This window comes from Patiria miniata, unplaced genomic scaffold (genome assembly GCF_015706575.1).
Source record: "Patiria miniata isolate m_02_andy unplaced genomic scaffold, ASM1570657v1 HiC_scaffold_20, whole genome shotgun sequence".
NCBI classification, from domain to species: Eukaryota; Metazoa; Echinodermata; class Asteroidea; order Valvatida; family Asterinidae; genus Patiria; species Patiria miniata.
Window position 1 is genome coordinate 17141039 of NW_024037059.1, and position 22405 is coordinate 17163443.

Here is a 22405-nt window from a genome sequence, read left to right on the forward strand (position 1 = left end):
CAACTTTCTTTTTTTTAATGTCTAAAATTTGTTTCATTGAAAGGAATTGGTGATTTTTTTAATTATTCAGTTCTGGAGACTCAAAATTAATCCACAGAAAATATCTACCGAGCTGAAAATATAGAAAATTTGTGTACAAAGGTTAAGAAAAGTAGTCATTTAAACCCAAAATATTAAAACCTCATCAAATATTCATCATTATTGCAAATATTATATTTAATTATTATTGTTCATATTATTGTTTCATTTATGTATTTTCAGACCAAAGAAGTCATCACGGAGAGCAGAATACGATTCCTATCATTCCTGGGCATTGGAAATGACATCAGGTAAAACCAAAATTTCATCTGCAATCAAGATTCATCTTTCTATAAATACAATTGCGTTGTCTACAAATAAACACTTTTAATTCCTTCTGCTGGACTGTTTCTTCTGCGTAGACAATTTGCGTACATCATGTGCGTGGGCAAGCAGAAGTTCCAGTGCCACGTCTACAGCTGCGAACATTCGGCGGGAGGACTGGCCAAGTCTATTGAGGCTGCTTGCAAGGTACGTAGCGTAGGCCAACCCCTAGATAAGAGCTACGTGATGTACTGGTTCCTCCTGGTTACGCGAGGTCATCCTCCTTTTCTTTGATCCTTTGTGGCCCAGGTTCGAATCCGAACCAAGCTGCATGTGGAATAGGTTTCTACCTGAAGCTGTCTGTTTGCATGTCTCTTGAACATTCTGCATCAAAGTGACCCTGTGCACTGTTTATGCACCGTTCTTGATGCATGGTATGCAACAACAGTTTTCGGACTTGTTTAAAGTTGCATATTCCGTGCTTTAAAAAAAAACTTGACTTTTTCTCGTTATGAATTTTCAATTTATTTGTTTTGTTTTTAACAAAATTAATTTGTTTCTTTTTTTTGGGCATCAGCAACCCTATGAAAAGGGCTTTCATTTGCGCACAAATGAACCCCGCACCCTACGAGAGCCGAATTATCGTCTGGCAGCCAATAATTCGAATTTTGTGAAGAAATAATTCAATGACTAAACGTTGGTGGATATTTTTGTTCTGTGTCTTATTCAAGAGTGAACATCTTTTGATTGCATAGATGCAAGGGTTTATTGTACTGCTCGGAAAATAGTAATTGAAAACAAAATAAATCTATTTTTGGAGGCGAAGTCAAAAATAGCAGGGGAATACATCTTAAGAAAGTTAGAATTATTGAAAGTTGTTCTTGTTTCATTTTTCTCCAGCTGAGATACCAGAAGTGCCTGGACAATCGGCCCAAGGGTCAGCATCTCATGTCTGAGAATTCCTTCGACGGAAGGGTGAGTTAGGAGCAAAGGATTGCTGTCGGCTCGTTTATAGGTTGACTGGAGCGATGCATTGCATCATTGGATTATTAAACATGTTCTTGTCAGTACCTAATGTTGGTTAAAGTATCACGATTTTAGAAAAAAACAACTAGTGTCCTGAATTTTAGGTATGAAAATTTCTTCTGCTGAATGTTGATGCGTAGATCTTTAACCTTTCTCGATTCCTAGTACATGTATTGGAACTTTTTCTGCTCTGGAACTTAGCAGCGATTTTACCAGAGCCTCAAACGTTGATGTACAAACTCTTACTGACAAGAAACTGAATTGAAATAGCTGATATTTTCTGTTTGAAAAAAAAAGACACAAGTTACATTTTTCTCGTGTTGATTTTACAGACCTGGGGATGTGCCCTGAAGAACGGCGTACAAAACCTCTTCAGCAAGTTCAGCCGGCGCGGCCACAAAGAGGCCCCCATCAGTGCAGTATAAAGGTCACAGGTCACGCAGGTCAAAGGTGAAAGGTCAAGCCTGCTCGCAGACTTGACGTCTACGCAAGAAAAAATGTGTTGATTGTTTTCTTGTTCGCCAGCAAATGCTGACCTGATGTTTTGTATTTGGAGATGGAAAGAACTTTTATGGAAAAGAAAAGTACCTATAATTTAAGTCATATCACGTCAACTGTTACAGACTTCTCAAATATTTCTGACTATGAAATAATTGCCACTCTTGCATATCAAAAAGTGATTGGCATTATTAAGCTAGGAAAATCTTGTCAGCTGTGTACTGTATGCAAGAAAGTAACGCTGCTGAAAAAGAAGTTATTTAAGGATGGTGCGTAATATGCTGCTCATGTGTGCTGAACCTAAGTGGGAAAGCAAATTGTCGTGTTTGCGTGTACATGTTCTGCGATGGATGATGGTGATTTATTTATTGAGAAAAAAATTGTGGTCGAAACCACTGATATTTACGTATGTGTGTAAATCCGATTCTAACAAAGTTAAACTTGTTGATAATGGGGAAAATGTCATATCTGCGTTGTCAGTTTTTATAAACTGGCCAAAATTCACAGCTTGAGGGCACCTGAGCAAGGTGGCCATATTGTTCATCAAGTTTTCCTGGGGACATATCAATATCTCTCAAAGCCAAAGCTGTGCAATATGTAAAATATGTCGATTACGAGAGATGGTTTTAATAGCATATCAATACTTGTCTGACACACAGCTGCTGCATTCATTATTTGTGATCGGGCAAAATCTTCCCTTAGGCAGATGAAAGCAAAAAGCTGGTTTTCACTGACGTAAGAAAAACAACTCATTCTGCAATCTGTATTCAAAGCCTGTCAATGTTTTCTTGATTTTCTCCAGATTTCTGAAAAACAACGAAAAACACCTGTCGCAGTTAATGTTGTATTTGTGTAAGGATATACCTTCAAGCTATTAAAAAAAAACACTCGGCATCTGAAATCAAGATCGTAGAGTGCAGAAATTAACATTGCAGACTGCAGAAAAGTATTCGACAAGTTGAATGGAAAGCAAAAACAGATAATTATTTACAAATTATTTTATTTTACAGAAATTTGAGGTGACTAAGGTCCACATCATGTGCAAAAATCTCATTTGATGACTGTAAGAAATATAATGTATGTTTTGAAGAAAAATGTTTCTGTTAATTCAGATTTAGAAGAGTTTATATACCAAATGGACATGGCAAATAAAGATACTCGTTCAAAGGATATTCCTAAAAAAGTATTCATAATTAGCTGGGGATACTACCCAACAGTACACTGATACTTGTAAGATATTCTGGAGTGTGTAGATAACGTGATATTTATTTCATTCATTTATTCAATTCACAATAATTAGACAATTTTTGGATCTTATAGGTTCAAATTGTGTGAAAAATGTATACAGAGGAAGTGGTGTGTATGAGTGCGTGCCAGTGGCACATGTGAAATTTTTGTCATTGTATTCTCAAAGTGTATGTAATTATCGGTACCATAAAAAAACCAAGCAGCTTAAATTTAGTCTGAATTACTGTAGCAAGCTTTGTGGTCCTTGATCGATGGTTAAAAGTAGAATACTCAAGTGTACACATACAAAGAAAAAATATCTTAATTAGCAAGTAGAACAAATGTTGGATTATACAGTGTAGTGTACATAAAGTGAACGTTACGCAGCAAGTGTGTAATTGCCATTGGAAATATTTCCTTTCACGTCATTTGTCTGCAATATGTTTTGAAGAGTTTTTTTTTTTAATGGATTGGGGCTAGTCGAGGTCATGTGATTGCATTGAAGTCAGTGATTGGTCAGTGAGGTGTCAAAGGTCGCCGGCTTGCGGGCGCGCATCCGGTCCAGTGGTTGTCCATCTGCTTGTCCTTGATTGAAGCTGGTTTGCAATTCATGTTTTGTGATTTTGTCCCGATTATAGATTTGTACATCTGGAAATTGGCTTGTGAGCCCCAATTATGGGGGAAGATTTTGAACGATCGTCAGAAAAAGATACTGCACAAGAAAATGAAAGGACTGTTACAAGTTTGATGCTAAGATTGCACATTCCGAATTTAAGGATACTGCAATTGAAGGAGACAGAAAATAGTGAAATCTCCTCTTTTTTTTGGTAAAGAAAGGAGCAAGTGATCTCTAAACTATCACAGATCTGGAAATGTACTGTTGGCGGATAAATGGAAGTTTCTATTAAGATGAGATATGTAAGAAACATGGGGGAAAAAAGGAAGATGTAACAATGTTTGAATGTTGGTTCTTCGTACTAAAAAAGGTTGAACTGAAATTGGTCTAGAAAGTTGATTGTTTTTTATACCTAAACAGCTTTGGTTTTAAAGAAACTAATGTCTTTGTTGAAAAATGATGTCATTCCAAATGATATTAATACATTTCAGCCGCATGTTATAAGGAGCAGTGTATTTCTCATAACTGTAGCTTAAGAACTTAATCAATAGTGTAAACGTGAAGGTAGTGCAAAATCTAAACTAAGGGTAGCGTAAATTCTAAGCATGAGAAAAAGACTACCATTTTAATGACATTATTGTGTGGAGTGTATATTTCAGAACAACTTGGAATTCGGGAGGTCACAAACAATCTTATCAAAAGATGGGAGGGGTGACATGTTTCGGTCATTTAATCTTTTTACAGGGAACCGGGAGCTCGTCATTGGATTTCTGTAGAAAATATTTGTGACAAATGGTAAAAAGGGTGGACTTGCAAAATGTGTAATAAAAGTCAAATTAATGGTAACACTTTGAGCATTTTGCACAAGCTTAAACGTACATGTAGTTGCACAGCACATTGCATTGAAATTAGGCCATGAATCTGGTGCAAATAATATATGTGGTCGTTAGTCTGAGAAACATGAATTGTCGAATGTAGGCCTAGAATATACTCAAAAGTACATTAATCGTAAAATACAGAATTCTTGTACTTGTAACGTGACTGCAACTTTTTGCCTCTTTGTGTATTCTTGAATATAAATACATGATAATGAATATAAGCTACAATTCGTTAAACTGACTAAAATGTGATACTTGCTAGTTGGTCCAGTGCTAATCCTGGTTATAGTTGGATTGTAGTTGTAGTTTTAGCCCTTAATCTGGTTTAAAACTAGTTTATAGTTTAGTTATAACACTTTGGTGGAGATGAGGGGAAAGTGAAGTTTTTTAAATTATTGGAACCAAATTTTTACGCCATTCTAAAAAGCAATGATTTAAGTAATGTTATTGACGTGAGTGTCTCCTTATTTTGAGGACATGTTATTGGCAAAAGAACGTATTCTTTTCTTGTACTTATGAATCAGAGAATTAAGTTAGACAGATAGAGAAATTTACTTCTAAGGTGCAATTTGATAACCAGTTCCATCCTCACTAGTTTAAAATTACTTAAACCTAGTTTTAGTTAGAGACACAATATTTATGAAGTTAGTGACTTATGGAAAGATGTACTTCAAAACGTCAGTACAATTGTCAATACATTTCCTTTTTATATGAATTTTTGCCAAAAACCTGAAATTATTTTTCATTTTCTGGTTTTGTTTTGGAGTTTGTGGTTCACCCACCCTTGTCCGTGTTGTACAGCTTACGTTTATTTAAATAACATAAAAATATGAAAAGTCTGTGTGTTATATGATTAGTATTTTTTGCACAAGTGTGACATTGGTTGTTATACCTCTATAGGAATGTGTATGATACTTTTTAAATGATTGTAAATTGTTTTTATGTACCACTGTATAGATTTCAACCTTGCCAATTATTTGTCACCAAAGCATTATGGGTATTTTTCAGAGGAAGACTCCATTGTTTTCGGGGGGTGTTCTAACAACTGCCAGCGCTTATGCGAGATTTCATGATCCTGCCTTTTGCTACTTGATTTCAGGTGTTTACAGTCGCTGCTTTCCAATCTGATCCCTAACCTAATTAGCATAATTCAATCTAGTATGCTAATGATGCAATTTACATAAATTTACATTTGGTGTACCACTCATCCAAGTGAATGCTGATGAAGCCCATTACCATTGCAATGGGATCCTAATCACGTTAAGAACAGGACGCATGAGATTTTTAACTCGCAGGAATTACCGTAGTGGTTCATCTGATCACTTTAATTTCACTAAAGAGATCTGTTTTGCATTCAAGGCAATTCGACTGGAAATGTGTACTTCTTGCATGACCAGGGTACAAACATGTATGGATAAAAAACAAATTGCATGGAGTTTTGTGTCATATTTCCTCAATTATTATTTTTGTATTCATCAATATTTTCCATTCACTTGTCACCAACCAGACAACTTTAAACTGTGTTAGCTTTTAAATGAGCCAAAGTCATATATGAATCAGACAAAATATCTTCATTGAATTGATAATTGCAATTAGGAAAGTGAAAAACATAGTAAAAATGGAAGTCTTCAAAAATACCCATAATGCTTTTCAAGTCGTTTGAAATGTGTCAGGTGCAGCATTTAAAAAGAAGAGTTTTAAAGATTTTTATGTTTATCACAATTATGGTTGTGAAAAAAAGGAGATATACATAATTGTTTTATTTGTAGGTTTCAGCGCTGATTGAGGTTTCAGATTCTGTGTTGTCATGACAACCCACACTCCCCAATATATTTGACGCGTGTGTTTGTGTGTGATTGGAATTGTGCAGAAATGTATGGTCTATTATTGTACAGAATAAAAAAAAAAAAAATTAAATTAAAAAAAAATAAGAATTAGTTTATGCACTTCATGGCTGATTATGTAAAGCGAAGTGATCATGATATTGTTATTGATATTATTGAAAGTATTATTGTGATTATTGAAACTTTATTGGTATGATGATAATTTATGGTAATTATTACGATACCTTATTGTTGTCATTATTATATTGTAAAAAGTAGAAAGCTTGCCAATTTTATTTTTCTTACGGTATTTTGTGTACACATTTCACAGCAGACTCTTTACCACAAAATATTTCTGCTGCATAGTTTTTATGTTGTGCGCGGGTTATCATGGAATTCAGGGTCAGTAATTTGATTCTTACACGGCCTACAATTATGAAATTTTTTCAGATAAAAAGATTTGGAAGTATTGCATAGTAATTTCTTTTCAATGTAAATGAAATTGTAAAATCGTCAAACTTGAAAACTTTATTACTTGGAGCCCTTAATAACTGTATGAATTTCAACTTTCTGAAGTTGGTTTTACGGTCTGAATATCTTTCAATAATAATTCTTCATTTTTTTGTGATAGAGGAATCAAATGCAAAACAGGATGTTGTTGATCCAAAACATTAATGACAGACTAAATTAAGTCTTTGTTTTCATCACCACCGAAAATTGATTTATTTGCGTAACATTTTGAAGAATTTCCCCGAAGATAATTGGAGTCATTAAGGTGCATAGTCATAGGTTCCCTTGTAAATTGTATTTGTATTAAAATCATAATGTATTTTTTTTTCGTTTGTTGTTAAGGACATTTTTTTTTTTTATGAGAGGGATTTGTTCCCACTTTTAGAGCGTTATTTTTCTATGAATTAAGAGTCTGTTGTGAAAGAAATCGTTGAAAAAAAGATCAGATATTTATTTTATAAGCAAGCACGTACAATGGCTTTTGCCTTGACAATCTGACATCCCCAAGAACTGGATTTTGTTCTTCATCAAGAATTTAGATATTTTGAATGGATCATTGGAGAGCCACAGAGAAAAGTAGGATCTGATCATTGAAAGAACACAAAAATACTTCTGTCACTTATTTGGGGTAATTTTTTTTTCTGTTACAGAATAATAACCCAATATGTTAAGAATCTTTGATGAATCACCTCAAATGAAATGCAGATCCCAGTATGTAGAAAAGCGAAAAGTTAATATTCAACTTGCAAAAACAACTTGATTGGCTTTTTTTGCATTCATTAACTGATAGTTATTGGTAAGGCAAAACTCATTCTGTGTGCAGCATTTATGCACTTTTGTGTCAATATGTGGATAAAAATAAGTAACCAAATAAAACCAGATGTACTTCTGCTAATAAATGTTGCAACGCATAAATATGACCAAAGAAACATGTTTGTGTGTCATTATTGTGTCTTTTAATTTTCAGTGGCATTGCAGATTAGTCTAAAGTAGGGGTTGTACAATCTCCCACACATTATGGTTCCCAGCCACAATTTTTTGCAGTCGCCCCCTCCCTTTCTAGCTCTAGTGCTCCTTCCCCTCCTACTAGTTGCTGGCAAAATAAAAACAAAAACAATCCTGTTACATGTCACTACATTTATTTTCATATTAGTATGAACCTGTATTTTCAACATGGAAATGAGATGATTCAAATTTATAACAACTATATGATATTAAAGGGACTTTTTGATATTTTCCCCCCTTTTGTTACTTATGTTAGCAAAGCATAAGAGAAGCGACTGGTAATCAAGACTAGCAATCTTTCTTACTCTGATTGCCAAGAGAGGGCGCTATACAATAATAAGGGAACTGAAAAACTGCGCCGGATGCGAGATGGAGGGGTTGTGTTTGTTGCTGTTTGTAACTTTTATGAATTTTGGTTTAGTTCAGAACGAAGGTGAGAAATATATCAGCTTTGGTTGATTAATAATTAATTTATAAACATTCATAGGGGATAATCGTGTAGTTAAGGGCACCTCCCTTTTTTACTTGTTCCGTTCAAAAATTACTTTTGCATTTCATGATTTGCAAACACGGCAAATGACTAGTCCGAGTAACTTGGACCTAGCCCCACTAGTGTGGCCGTCGTCGGTATGCTGCGCTGAACCTAGGTTCAGCGCAGCATACCGACGGCCACACTAGTTGGGCTAACTTGGCCCCAACTTATCGCCTTTTTAACATTCGGATGTCCGAATGTTAAAAAGGCGATAAGTTGGGTCCAAGTTACTCGGACAAGCAAATGACCTAGTCCCATAAATGTGACGTATTAACGTCACATTTATGGGACTACAAATGACCCTCAAATTTTCCAAAATAAATTCTGCAGCCCCAATTTTTTTTAATGTTTTTAATCAAAATTGTTCTTGGAAAGATTCCCATATCTGGCCATCAGTAATTTTTCCCTTAAATGACCTATCAGCCATCAGAAATATTATGTCCTAAAATTAGCAAGGACGAATTTTGAAATTTTACTGAGAAAACACTTTAAAATTTTCAGACCAGTCCCATAGGGTTTGTGCACGGTGCACAGGGTGACAAGTGATGGCCAGATACAGGAATTTTTCTTTGTTCTTTTTAAATTTTAGTTACATAGATACATTTTTTAGTTCGCTAAATTATATACCATATTGAATATCACAATTAACCATAGGGCATTAGGGGTGTACTTTTGGTCTTATACCAAGTTAACCTTTTCTTTGATTGCTCACAAAGTAAACAAATTCCAAGGTCACTGATATCCACTCCACAAAATTCCTTTTAATTCGTGTTTGAGTTTACATTCACCAAAATCTAGCATATTGCACTCATATCTGACAGTTGAATATTGAGCTCGGCCTTATTTTCATTCTTCACGGATAGGAGATGCAGACAGACCCAACGTCTTATTCCTCGTTGTGGATGATCTGGCTCCGGTCATCTCAAGCTATGGAGGCAGAGCCCTGACACCTAACATTGATCAGTTGGCTTCACAGTCGGTCAGGTTCACCAACGCATATGCACAGGTATATTTTAGACATGACATGTCATACATTCATGTTTTATAACACGAGCCTCGAATTTAACTTTTTTATCCACTTACCCAGCACTTACCCACTCCAACATTTAACATACCCATTTTCAAATCTGCCCTACCAGATTTTATTTTACCATCAGCTAGACAATGATAACATTTTAGCATACTGTAACGTGCGTCACCTAGTCGGTCCCTTGCCTCTCTGGCCCAGTCCCGATGGAGTTGAAGCACCTGCGGTTGGAGGCCACAGCACCAAGTGACGAACAGCACTCCCAAATCTGCTCCACCAGGGGAAAGCGCTAACTCAACTTGTGTTTGGGATTTAGGGGATTGGGTGGATTAATCTGTGGTTTTGGGTGGATTAGCCTGTGGTTTTGGGTGGATTAACGTGTGGTTTTGGGTGGATTAACCAGAGGTTTGGGCGGTTGACCAGTGGCTCAGGGTGGCTGACCAGTGGCTTAAGTGGCTCAAGTGGGGGAGACTTACACCCTAATTAGCGACAATTAGACAATAAAACAGAGACAGGAGACTTAGGCCGGAAAAAAAAAGTCTCCGGTTTCTGGTATGGAGCTTGCCCCAAAAGTGGTGCGGCGACGCGGCTTTTTTTTTTTTTTTTCCCTGTTTTTTTTTTTTTTTTTTTTGGCTTCAAATGTCGGCTGATGACTGCAAATGGTGCCCGACTAAACTTAGTGCAAATATATGGGAGTCCAGAGAGGCCACATAAATCTTATTCTCGATCATAACCCCTTCTAAAAACACGTTAAAATTGTGCAGCAGCAGAATTCCAGTCAAACCAGTGAGTTTGGCGGTTTTGAAACATCATCTTGTATTGAAAAAAAAAACTTGTTTATTTTGCCGACGCGTATGGCTACGGCGACGCGCGCACATACCAGAAACCGGAGACTTTTTTGGGGGGCCTTATTTGACTTTTTTGGTCCCACCAGGCGAAGAAGTGAGGATTATTCCTTCTCCCTCTGCCTTTTATAGGCCAACATGATCCAATTACATTTGCTAACAATAAATGCACATCATTGCTAAAGTATTCAGAGGGTGGTAACCAATCAAACTGCAGTATTGCTCAGTAGCTGACTTAAGCCACGCCCACTAACTGTATGGGCCAATTGGGGTCTACTGCTCTAGTATGAGTGACTTGGCACTAAAGAAAAGTCACTATACAGTTCATGTTAATGTATAAAACGTATAGTTGATGATTCATCACAATACATTTTCCCCACTATGCAAGAACTGTACGTGTAATTAGTTGAAGTAATTTGGATTTGGTTTCGAATGACCAAAAATATACATGTCATTCAAGATTACATGTACTTTGGTCAATTTAATTCCATTGTTGACCCTGACAATTTTTAAAAGGCACCGTGCGCAGTGAAGACGAAATTGGCACTGACAAAGGCCGAATAGACACTTAGTTTTATGTTTTGGGTCTTAAAAATAATACCTGAACATTTGGATAAAAAATATAACACAATGTGAGTCCATATTAAAATTAAATTCACCCAAATCTAGCAGATTTTTATTTGTCAGAGAGAGGAGATGTGGACAGACGCAATGTCTTATTCCTCGTTGCGGATGATCTGGCTCCGGTCATCTCAAGCTATGGAGGCAGAGCCCTGACACCTAACATTGATCAGTTGGCTGCACAGTCGGTCAGGTTCACTAACGCATATGCACAGCTATATTTTAGTACTAACTAACAAGGTGAAGCCTTATTATTAATGAACAGCATTGCCTTTCAGTAAAAAAAAAATGATATAAAAATATTTGCTTAGGAAAATTGTCAAATTTTTTCTTGAAAATTCATGAATACCTAATAGTCAGACAGTTTCAGTCCTTTTGGTTGAGGGCCCGTCACGTGAGTGGCTTTAAACAGCTGATAAAACACCAACTGGTTTTAAACAGTCTGTCCTGCACCACTGCTTTCTGCACTCCATTGTGCAGTACGCACCGCACGCACGCCATACTCCATAAAACGGAGATTTAGTACTACACACATGAGGAACGTACCATAGATATGGCCAGGGGTGTTTCACAAAACACGAGGAAAAAAGTGTTGAACAAAATCGTTGGAAAATTGTGATTTTTTTTACTTATTTTGATTTTTCACTGAACGGTATTTTTGAATGGGAATATATGTGCTTGGCCGGGATTAAACAAGTGTGTTTACAACCGGCTAGGGTACTGGTCGTGGATAATGACAAATGTTTGACTTTCATATTAAACGAGAATCTGTTTGACCTTTTGCAGCAACCACTGTGTGCTCCATCTCGAGTGTCCTTTCTGACAAGTCGACGCCCGGATACGACAAAGACCTACTACAACGGAGCCTTATACTGGCGGACGAACGTGGGCAATTTCACCACGTTACCACAATATTTCAAGGACGCTGGTTACTTCACTGCAAGCATCGGTAAAATCTTCCATTATGGTGGGTTTAAAGTTTTTCTAGTTTCATTATTTTGAATCCTTGAACCGCGTTGTCAGTTGCTTCAGGTGTGTTTTAGGTAAAGATAGAAGTTACATTCAACAAACATGAAAAGGTCTTAAACTAAAGCCAACTGCCTAGACATTTTTGCTAGTCACCTATAAGCACTTTTTGTAACTACCAAGTTTCAAGGTACATCAAGCCCGATGTAAAGTAACGGTGGCTGGGCTCCACCTTCCTCAATCCTACAAAATCCCCCACTGTGCAGGATGCCAGTGGCACACTCTTTGTACCTACCAAGTTTCTAGAGGCATCAAGCCCCACGTAAAATAATAGTGGCTGGATCCTACCTTCCTCAATCCTGCAAATCCTTCACTACACGGAAAACAAGCCCTGCAGCCTTTCTCCATTCTTCAAAATCCTCCAAAAACCTCCTCATCGATTTTTAGGATCAGGGAGGTTAAGGTCATTACAAATATTTCTGGCCGAGTTTCAAAAGAAAGGAATCAAAATATTTGTGTTATTGTGCCCGGTTGTATTACTTTCTTTAGATTTTTTGTTTTTGTTTGTTCTTGTTTTTATTGTTCAGGTCATGTCAGTGGAGAGGACAATGATTCTCCCTACAGCTGGTCTGTGCGCCCCTATCATGCACCTACACTACCGTATGGGTTTGAAAAGGTACGCTCTTTCTTCAAATGTCTTGGAATAAAGAACTCACAGTACAACTTGTTTTGAAGTCCATGTGTGCCCATTTCGGAACTTGACACTTGGCGCAAGCATGCCTAGTCCACTGTTGGTCTATCAAGTCCATCACAAGTCCTCACAAGTCCTCACATGTCCGTCCAAGACCGTTAAGATTTGTCATGTTTGTGTGCCATAATTCACAGGTTTGCCCAGGATCCGATGGACGGCTCCATTTCAACCTGCTGTGTCCAGTCAACGTGTCCACTCAGCCTCTCGGTTCGCTACCGGACATCCAGACCACTGACCACATCCTAGAGATCTTCAAGAGTCTGTCCGAGAGTCGCCAGGAAGCATCTGCACCCCACCTGCCGTTCTTCTTGGGGATGGGTTTCCATAAGCCTCACATCTCCTTCAGGTAATGGCCCCTCCCTGCATGACTGTCAAACCGTGCGCATTGACCAATTAGATCCAGACTTTTTGGTCAGGTGACCAAAAGCTTGGTCAAAGTCTTTCATTGTGAGAAGTGTACACAAATAAATGGGCTTTATGGCCAAATCTGCAGTGGTTCAATTTTAACCCGTTGAGGTCAGGTTTATTTTGAGAAGAACAGACCGAGGCACAGGTTTAGTATTCACGCGACCACAATGCCAGGCGGGTCAACGCCATCATTCTCGGGCTTTGCGGGTTTTTCAGTCATCCGACTGACTTTAGGAAAACTTTAGGGTGTATTCAAGGCCTGTGGGGCAAACTGGTTAGCAGGTGTTTGAGACAGGTTGATTCTTGTGAGAAAAAAACACAAGTGCCTGATATTTTTTTTATTTTTAAATTGATTCCTCAGATATCCCAAGGAATATTTGGAGTTGTACCCTCTGGAGTCTGTGGATAAAGCCCCCAACGCATTCTACTCCCAGACCCAGCCCCCAGTTGCTTGGAACCCATTCATGGATGTCAGACGGAGGGAGGACACGACTTCACTCCACTTGCCGTTTCCTTACGGTCCTATGCCCGACAAATACCATGTGAGCTATGGGAAATGGAATTCAGTAGTTTTTTTATCAATCGTACTAGTAATTGGTAGCAATTTCATTTCAGTTTTTACAGAGCTTTGTATTTTTTGGAACTTTGTATTTTTTGGAACCATGCCTAGCCCATTGAGCGCCAAATGAGGACTTCACTGCACATTAGAACCTAATTACAGTTGACTCTCATTAATACAATTACTGTTAATACACATTTTGGTTATAGCAAACATAAAGCCTTGGTCCCGACTGTGCATTGATGTGCACAATGAATGGGGCCGGCACTTCTCTTTAGTAATACACAATTCTGAAATCAACATTTTTGCTAGGTCCGACTAAATTTGAATTAACGAGAGTTGATTGTACACAGTTGGTTTCAGTTTAAAATTATTTCCCTTCCATGCTGGTTTTTTTGCATTTTTTTTACTCTTTGTCATTTCACTAAGAGCACTCAAATTAAGGGAAAAAGACTGAGAAAATTAGGGTTGAATTGTATAAAAATGGGCTGTTCATCTGAAGGAATATTATGCATCATCTCAAAGTCAAATTTACAGGTATCTGATCTTTTCCGACCCGAATTTGTAATGACCAAATATTTTTGTAGACTTTCTGCTCTACAATCTATTCCTAAGGTTTGGGGATGACACATATCGTATGAACATTTTATAAGTCATTCATTTGAGTGATTTGTTTTAGTATCTGATCAGGCAAGCGTACTACGCCTCAACCACCTACATGGATTATGAACTGGGACGTGTCTTGGCTGGATTAGAGGCGGCCGGGTTTGCAGATGACACTATCATCAGCTTCATCTCCGACCACGGTGAGTTTACTGTTGTATTTTGGCGAGTAATTGTTCATAAGATTTAATAAGGACAAAGATCCTTTGGCTTGATTGCCTTTAGCACCATAGTAATAGTACTCTCTCCCACGGGCATTGCTCAAATAGTGTCACCTGACCTGCTGTTGTGTCCAAACTGTCTGCTTTGAACAGCTCCCCCAATAGTGAGTTGTCAAGCAGCCCCCCCCCCCTTTTTTTGTTTTGCTGCGGTCTGGCAACAGTCCGCTGTACTGTGTCTGTACTGTAAATAGAAGACTGAAATTGTAGCTAAACATAAGCAAGGGGGAAGGTATGCTGTGACGAATTTGTTCAGGTTTTTGTTCTGTATGTCTACAGGATGGCAACTTGGTGAGCATCAGGAATGGTCCAAGTATAGCAACTATGCCACAGCCACGAGAGTTCCATTCATGATCCACGTACCAGGCATAACAGACACTGTGAAAGAAGGCTCCAAGAAGCCCAAGTTTCCTCTAAGGGATCCGTTCTTGGAGTACAAGTCGACATCGAGGGTTAGAGGGAAGAGCAAGGCCACAAGCTCGCAGGGAGTGTTGGTCAGCGATGCTCTGGTGGAGCTAACAGATCTATTCCCGACCCTTACCGACTTGGTACAATTACCTGTGCCACCCCTTTGTCCTGTCAACTCATCCCAAGTCGACACTTGCGTGGAGGGTGTTAGTCTTGCTCCAATCATTGTAGATACAGCTTTGAATCACTCAAGCAGGAGTAGTCAGTCCTGGAAGAAGGCAGCTTTCACCCAATACCCTCGGCCCTCCGACACCCCCCGACCCGACAGCGACCAACCATCCCTGGCCAACATTACCATCATGGGATACTCCATGATCACAGCCAATGGCTACCACTACACGGAATGGGTCGGCTTCAATAACGTCACCTGTGAGATGAATTGGAGCGACAACCACGCGAGAGAGCTGTATATTCTCCACTCAGATCCTTTGGAAGATACCAACGTTGCCGATGTAAAGAAAAATGAACGGCTTGTGCAAAGACTATCTAGTGAGCTTCACAAAGGGTGAGATATGCTCTACCCAAACAAGTCTAACAACTTGCCATAAGGCAAAAAAAAAAGTCTCCGGTTTTCTGGTATGCGCGCGCGTCGCCGTAGCCATGCGCGTTGGCAAAATGAAAACGTTTTTTTTCAATGAAAGATGATGTCTCAAAACCGCCAAACTCACTGGTTTGACTGGAATCCTGCTGCTGCACAATTTTAATGTGTTTTTAGATGGGATTATGATCGAGAATAAGCTTGATGTGGCCATAATATTTGCACTAAGTTTAGTCGGGCACCATTTGCAGTCATCAGCCGACATTTGAAGCAAAAAAGTCAGGTAAAAAAAAGAAGCTGCGTCGCCGCACCACTTTTTGGGCAAGCTCCATACCAGAAACCGGAGACCTTTTTTTTTTGGCCTAATACAATTTATGACTGTGTGCAAACATGACAACTCATTTTAAAAAAAATTGCAATGTTCTTAATTATAATATTATGAATAAATTTATATTATGTCAGTCAAGGATATGATTCTTAGACTGGTAAATTGTGTCACATGTAAATAAGTTTTTATATTAAAAACACTAAATTGAAAGGCTAACTTTTTAATGGGTCAAGAAAAGCTAAATGCAATAGCTAACTTTGTTTATGGGTCAAGACTTGTTCACGGTTCCAATTATATGGAGAATGACACTATTGAAATATACTTAAAAATCTAGCATATTTTGTTTGTTTCAGGAAAACAACTGTTCTTTAATTGTAATAACAAGTGGCTGATACTAGTAATATATGTATGGGTGTTGGTAAACTCACAATTACTAATAAAATCATAAGCGCACAAATCCTCCAGGACTGGTGCTCAAGGCGCTACATCATTATTACCCCTGCTTATTGGGCCCATGAAACATTCCAAATACCATCTCAGCTCCCTGGGGAGTATACAGCTCGATGCTGCCTGTTAGTAGCAAGGAAGCTAGAACCAATCACTGTTCACAATAACCATCTCTGCCCTCACAGGTGCCCATTTACTCCTGGGTGGAGAGAAGCAATGAGTGACAATGTAGATCGATACTTGCAATAAAAACATCTTTATATTTAATGAAAGGTTTGCGGAAACACCATGTGCGAATAATTTCTCAACTAAGAGAATGGTTCTGAAAAAAAAAGAACCAGAGGTATAAACTCGACGTTCCAGTCAGTATGCTCTGACCGTCTTCACTCTCCTTAAGATGGTCAGAGCATACTGACCGGAACGTCGAGTTTATACCTCTGGTTCTTTTTTTTTTCAGAACCATTCTCTTAGTTGAGAAATTATTCGCACATGGTGTTTCCGCAAACCTTTCATTATTTAGTATCTCCACCATGCAAAGCGTCAAATCTTACTTATCTTTATATTTAATGTGCAATTGTCATTCAGACTTGCAATGCCTGTCGTCGGCCAATCCGTCGGCGGCAAACCCAATGTTGTCTAAACGAATTGGTGCTATTATGGAGGTATTGTGAACTAGTAAAAATCTCATCTTTTATGAAATAGTACGTAGATCGGTATTTAATAAAAACATCTTTGTATATTTCAATTAATTAATGTTCACTTGTCATTCATATGCGGTCCCATTCTGTGGTGCTGTAAAGCAGGAGTAAACCAAAACACAGCGTTTGTGTGGTGGTTACCTTTAGAGCATGATATAGCTACCTTGTGGAAAGAACTCTTTCATTAGAATGATGAACGTGATATTACTGTGAACTTGATGACACTTTAATGCTATCTCTACAATGTGAGTGTTCCACAAGCATTGACAGATGGCGCACAGTGTATGCAGAGGTTTGGCACACATTTTGGACAGCAGTTGGCCGCACACTGTGTACCATTCACCCACTTGACTTTTTTAAGCAAACTTGCAATCAGATCTCAGAGTGCCCACGCTTGAATTTCATGGACAGCGGAAACACCGCCCTCTACCTTCCTTGCACATGGGCAATACCAGACACCGTCCAACATTTCTGTTACAGAATAATAACCCATAATGTTAAGAATATTTGATGAATCACCTAAAATGAAATTTATTTTCATATTAGTATTTTCATATTAGTACATTTATTTTCATATTAGTATGAACCTGTATTTTCAACATGGAAATGAGATGATTCCAATTTATAACAACTATATGGAAATAAAGGAACTTTTGGGGTTTTCCCCCCCTCTTTTGTTACTTAGCGAAAGTTAAAGAGAAGCGTCTGGCAATCAAGACTAGTAATCTTTCTTACTCTGATTGCCAAGAGAGGGCGCTATACAATAACAGAGGAAATGAAAAACCGGGGCCGGATGCAGGATGGAGGGGTTGTGGTTTTTGCTGTTCGCAACTTTTATGAATTTTGGGTTAGTTCAAAACAAAGGTGAGAAGGTCAAGTCAAAATTTATTTACTAACATTTATAAAGGAATAATCGTGTAGTTTAGGGAGAAGAAATTTTGCAACCAGATGCCACTTATGTCTTTGAAAAATGAATAAGAAGAATGAAGAATGTGAAGAATGAGAATGAATACTGCGACATCCCATAGTGCTAATGCTATTTCCCATTTAAATTGTCACCAATTTATTGTTCACACCCCACCATTACGTCGCAGAGCTGGATTCTATCTAGTCAAAAGAGCAATTTTGGCAGCTTCTGGACATCGTTGTTTTTTCGTGGCATGCATATGATACATACAGGGACTTGTAACTTGTCTAGCCTAAACAAAGCACTTCCCAGACTAGTTCCCAGTCCTCCGTTATTACAAAACTTCCCATAGTGGGCAGAAAAAAAGCAATAATAACAGGTTTAATTTGATTCAAATTATCGTAGTTATACGAGTACAGAAGCATAGAACATTTTCTTTCCTCTTTATATAAATTGTTTCCCTTTTAACCGCTATACATTTCATTTAACATAATTATGTCATGCAATGTTTGTTAAGATTGGGCAAAATTCATAAATTGTGCACGTGATATTCCCACCCAATCTTAAGAATGAGCGCTCATTCTTAAGAACGCGTGCTCGTTCTTAAGAATGGGCGCTCATTCTTAAGAATGCGCGCACATTCTTAAGATTGCGTGATTTTCAAGAATGGGCACAACAGAGCTATGAAAATAAAGGAAGGATTAATAAAAACTGGGACTGAGTGAGAAACATTTCCAATTTTGTTAGAAAATGTTCTGACTCTCCATGGACTTTGTACACAACCGCTGAAGTGCCAAAGTGGCGTCAGGTTGCAACATTTTTCGGAAAGATATCTGGCCATCACTTGTCACCCTGTGCACAAGTATGGGACTGGTCTGGGAAAGATTTCCATATACGAAGTTCACTCAACACCCTGTGTACAAACCCTATGAGATTGGACTGAAAAATTCTCAGTGTTTTCTAAGAAAATGCTTGTATTTTCTCACTGCTCAAATTGACTTTGATGACATGAAATTGCTATCTGGGGGCTTGTTAGTCAATACAGAGGAAAATTAGTGAACTTCGTATATGGAAATCTTTCCCTGGTCTGAAAAGTGTTTTCTCAGTAAACATTCAAAATTTGTCCCTGCTAATTTTAACTTTTTAGGACATATCACTTTCTGATGGCTGATAGGTCATTGATGGCCAGATATGGGAATCTTTCCCATTTTTCCTTCAAATTTTCCAAAATAAATTTTGAAGCCCCAAATTTGTTTGTTTATGATCAAAATTGTTCATTTTAGTTAGGTACCTAAGAGAGTATTCATTTTTTTTCCTTTGTAATCAGTGGCTTTAGAGGTATTTTTTTAAGGGAAATCTAGTCCAAGAACCTTTCAGTTGATGATAGTCTGGTTGTAGCCAAAAATCCTGACATTGAATACTAGGTCAGGGAACCAGAATATTCCGAAACAATAGCTGTTGAAAATTGCATTACGGCTGCCGTAACGATAGCCACTGCATTTTTATTTAGATAAGCCTACCTCTAGGTTTTTGGTAATTTGGTAAAATGCGACTTTCATATAGGCCTACCTGTTAAAACACTGCGACTAGAGACGTGTGAGTCACAGCAATTCAGACGCAGTCATCATTTTACCCCATAATTTTCTTCATCATTAAAAACCCTGCCCTTTTTCTACAAAATTAAGCCTGCTGGTATTCTATGCATTATTTTAGGAGCCCATTCCATGTAAGTAATTATATATATTTCAGTTCGCTAAAATACCTATTGAATGTCACGATTAACCATAGGGGATCAGACTAGAGGTGTACTATTGGTCTTTTAACCAATAATGACTTTTTTTCACCAAGTGAACCTTTTCTTTAATTGCTCACAAAACTAAACAATTTTCAAGGTCACTGATATCCACGCTGCAAAATTCAATTGAAAATTAAATTCACCCAAATCTAGCAGATTTTTATTTGTCAGAGAGAGGAGATGTGGACAGACGCAATGTCTTATTCCTCGTTGTGGATGATCTGGCTCCGGTCATCTCAAGCTATGGAGGCAGAGCCCTGACACCTAACATTGATCAGTTGGCTGCACAGTCGGTCAGGTTCACCAACGCATATGCACAGGTATATTTGAGGCATGACATTTGATAATTCATGTTTTATAACACAAGCCTCGAATTTACCTTTTCTACCCGCTTACCCAGCACTTACCCACTCCAACATTTAACTTACCCATTTTCAAATCTGACTTACCAGATTTTATTTTACCATCAGATAGACAATGATTACATTTTAGCATACATTTTCTCCACTATGCAAGAACTGTACGTGTAATTAGATGAAGTAATTTGGATTTGGTTTTGAATGACCAAAATATACATGTCATTCAAGATTACATGTACTTTGGTCAATTTAATTCCATTGTTGACTCTGACAATTTTTAAAAGGCACCGTGCGCAGTGAAGACGAAAGGCACTGACAATCCGAATGGACACTTAGTTTTATGTTTTGGGTCTTAAAAATAATACCTGAACATTTGGATATAAAATATAACACAGTTAAACTGACACATTAATCCTTTCATTTATTTACTGATTCTTTCACTCTTTACTCACTCACAATACAAGGCAAAGCCATATTATTAATATTCATTATTAATAATCAGCATAACCTTTTACTCAAAAAATGATATGAAAAAATTTGCTTTTGGAAACTTGTCAAACTTTTTATTGAAAATTCATAAATACCTAAGGCCAAAAAAAAAATAAGTCGGTCTCTGGTCAGCGCGCGCGTCGATTTTAATCATGCGCGTCAATCTTTTTTTTCCCAAAATGTTCCGCGGTAGCTCCAACAGCGCCCTCTATTGCCGCACCTCAATTTTTTTTACCAAAGAGCACCAAGGAATGGGAAATTGCACCAAGGCAAATGATCGAGGGGCACCAAGGCAAATTATGGAGGACACCAATGTACATGAGGACACCCAAAAAAAGCAAAATAGTACCCCACCTTGTCTGTACAATCCAAGCTTGAAAAAAAAAAAAATCCGCGTCGCTGCATCAATTCCGGAACTTTGGTCTGACCAGAGACCAAGTATTTATTTTTTTTTGCCTAATAGACAGTTTACCCAGTCATTTTGTTGAAGGGCCCGTCACGACGGTTTAAACAGCTGATAAAACACCAACTGGTTCCAAATATTGTCTCCTGCACTGCGTTCTGTGCCCCATCGTGCAGTTCGCACACCGCACACAAGAGGCAGGTACCATAGATATAGCCAGAGGGGTGTTCAAGTAAAAGTTTTGTTGATCGATTTTTCAATTTCGTTGGCAAATGTAACCACAGTAGTACACTCTTTTAAACCAGTGTTGAGTTCATTCCAGTATATGACACCATGTTGAAATGGACCGTTTCTAAATAAAGTAAGTTCTATTTTGTCTCACAAAAAGATCACCTTTCGTGATGATCTACGAGTCCCGTATGAATGAACAGAAGAAGTAAATGAGAATAGATGATTAAAAATTGGAGGGAGCATGTTGTGAGTATATTTAAACATAAGTATACCCAGTTGGTGTGGTAGGGATCATTCAGTTTCAGAATATTAAATTTGGCAAATAAAGGAGTAGTATGATCAAGGTAACCTGCATTATTTACAATACGAACAGCTTTCTTCTGCAACGTGAAAAATTTGTTGAAACCATGTACGCTTGAAGATCTCCCAAAAGAAAGTGGGCCATAAATCAAGTATGAAAGAGTAAAGGAATTATATCATGTTAAAAGAATTTTTTAGATACAAAATTCTTCAAATGGTTCATAGCCATGAATAAAAGTGAACTGACCCTAATCATGCCCAAATTAACAAAGTCTCTGTAATTAAAACACATCACATTTTAGATATAAAACAAAAAAACTCAAAACAGAAAATGTTCGACTTTCATACGAGAATTTATTTGACCTTTTGCAGCAACCACTGTGTGCTCCATCTCGAGTGTCCTTTCTGACAAGTCGACGCCCAGATACGACAAAGACCTACAACAACAAAGGCTCATATTGGCGGACGAACGCGGGCAATTTCACCACACTACCACAATATAGTTACCTAGATGCACTCTTTTTTTTTACCTACCAAGTTTCAAGGTGCATCAAGCCTCATGTAAAGAAATACTGGCTGGGCTCTACCTTCCTCAGTCCTGCAAAATACTCCACTATGCAGAAACCAATGGCACATTTTTGCAATATACTCTCATGGGAATCAAGCCCTGTAGACTTATGGTCAGTGGGCTCTGCCTTTCTCAATTCTTCAAAATCCTCCAAAAAACCTCTTCATAGATTTTGAGGATCAGGGAGGTTAAGGTCGTTACAAATATTTCCGGCCGAGTTTCAAAAGAAGGAATCAAAACATTTTTGTTATTGTGCCCGGTTGGTACTGTGGCGGGAATATCTGTGACCCGATCCATAGTCCCTTTACCCAGACAACCTAGCTAAGGATCAGTACCCCAGCAGCCGGGAATGCAGGCCC

General features: G+C 38.0%; 2 protein-coding genes across 2 annotated transcripts in view; both read left to right on the forward strand.

Moving 5' to 3' along the window:
- Positions 1-7353, forward strand: part of LOC119727632 (amyloid-beta A4 precursor protein-binding family B member 2-like) — a 56168-nt gene extending 48815 nt beyond the window's left edge. The window contains 4 exon segments of the mRNA XM_038199601.1: positions 262-329; positions 441-549; positions 1243-1317; positions 1701-7353. Coding sequence (XP_038055529.1) covers positions 262-329; positions 441-549; positions 1243-1317; positions 1701-1793 — 345 coding nt within the window. The 3' untranslated portion in view covers positions 1794-7353.
- Positions 7354-8252: 899 nt separating this feature from the next.
- Positions 8253-21979, forward strand: LOC119727636 (iduronate 2-sulfatase-like). Its single transcript, XM_038199605.1, has 11 exons — positions 8253-8358; positions 9321-9463; positions 11737-11917; positions 12504-12592; positions 12802-13013; positions 13437-13617; positions 14314-14440; positions 14795-15472; positions 17680-17858; positions 19868-20016; positions 21851-21979. Exons 1-9 carry the CDS (start codon positions 8295-8297, stop codon positions 17832-17834), a joined length of 1830 nt encoding a protein of 609 aa, XP_038055533.1. The 5' UTR covers positions 8253-8294; the 3' UTR covers positions 17835-17858; positions 19868-20016; positions 21851-21979.
- Positions 21980-22405: the final 426 nt, after the last annotated feature.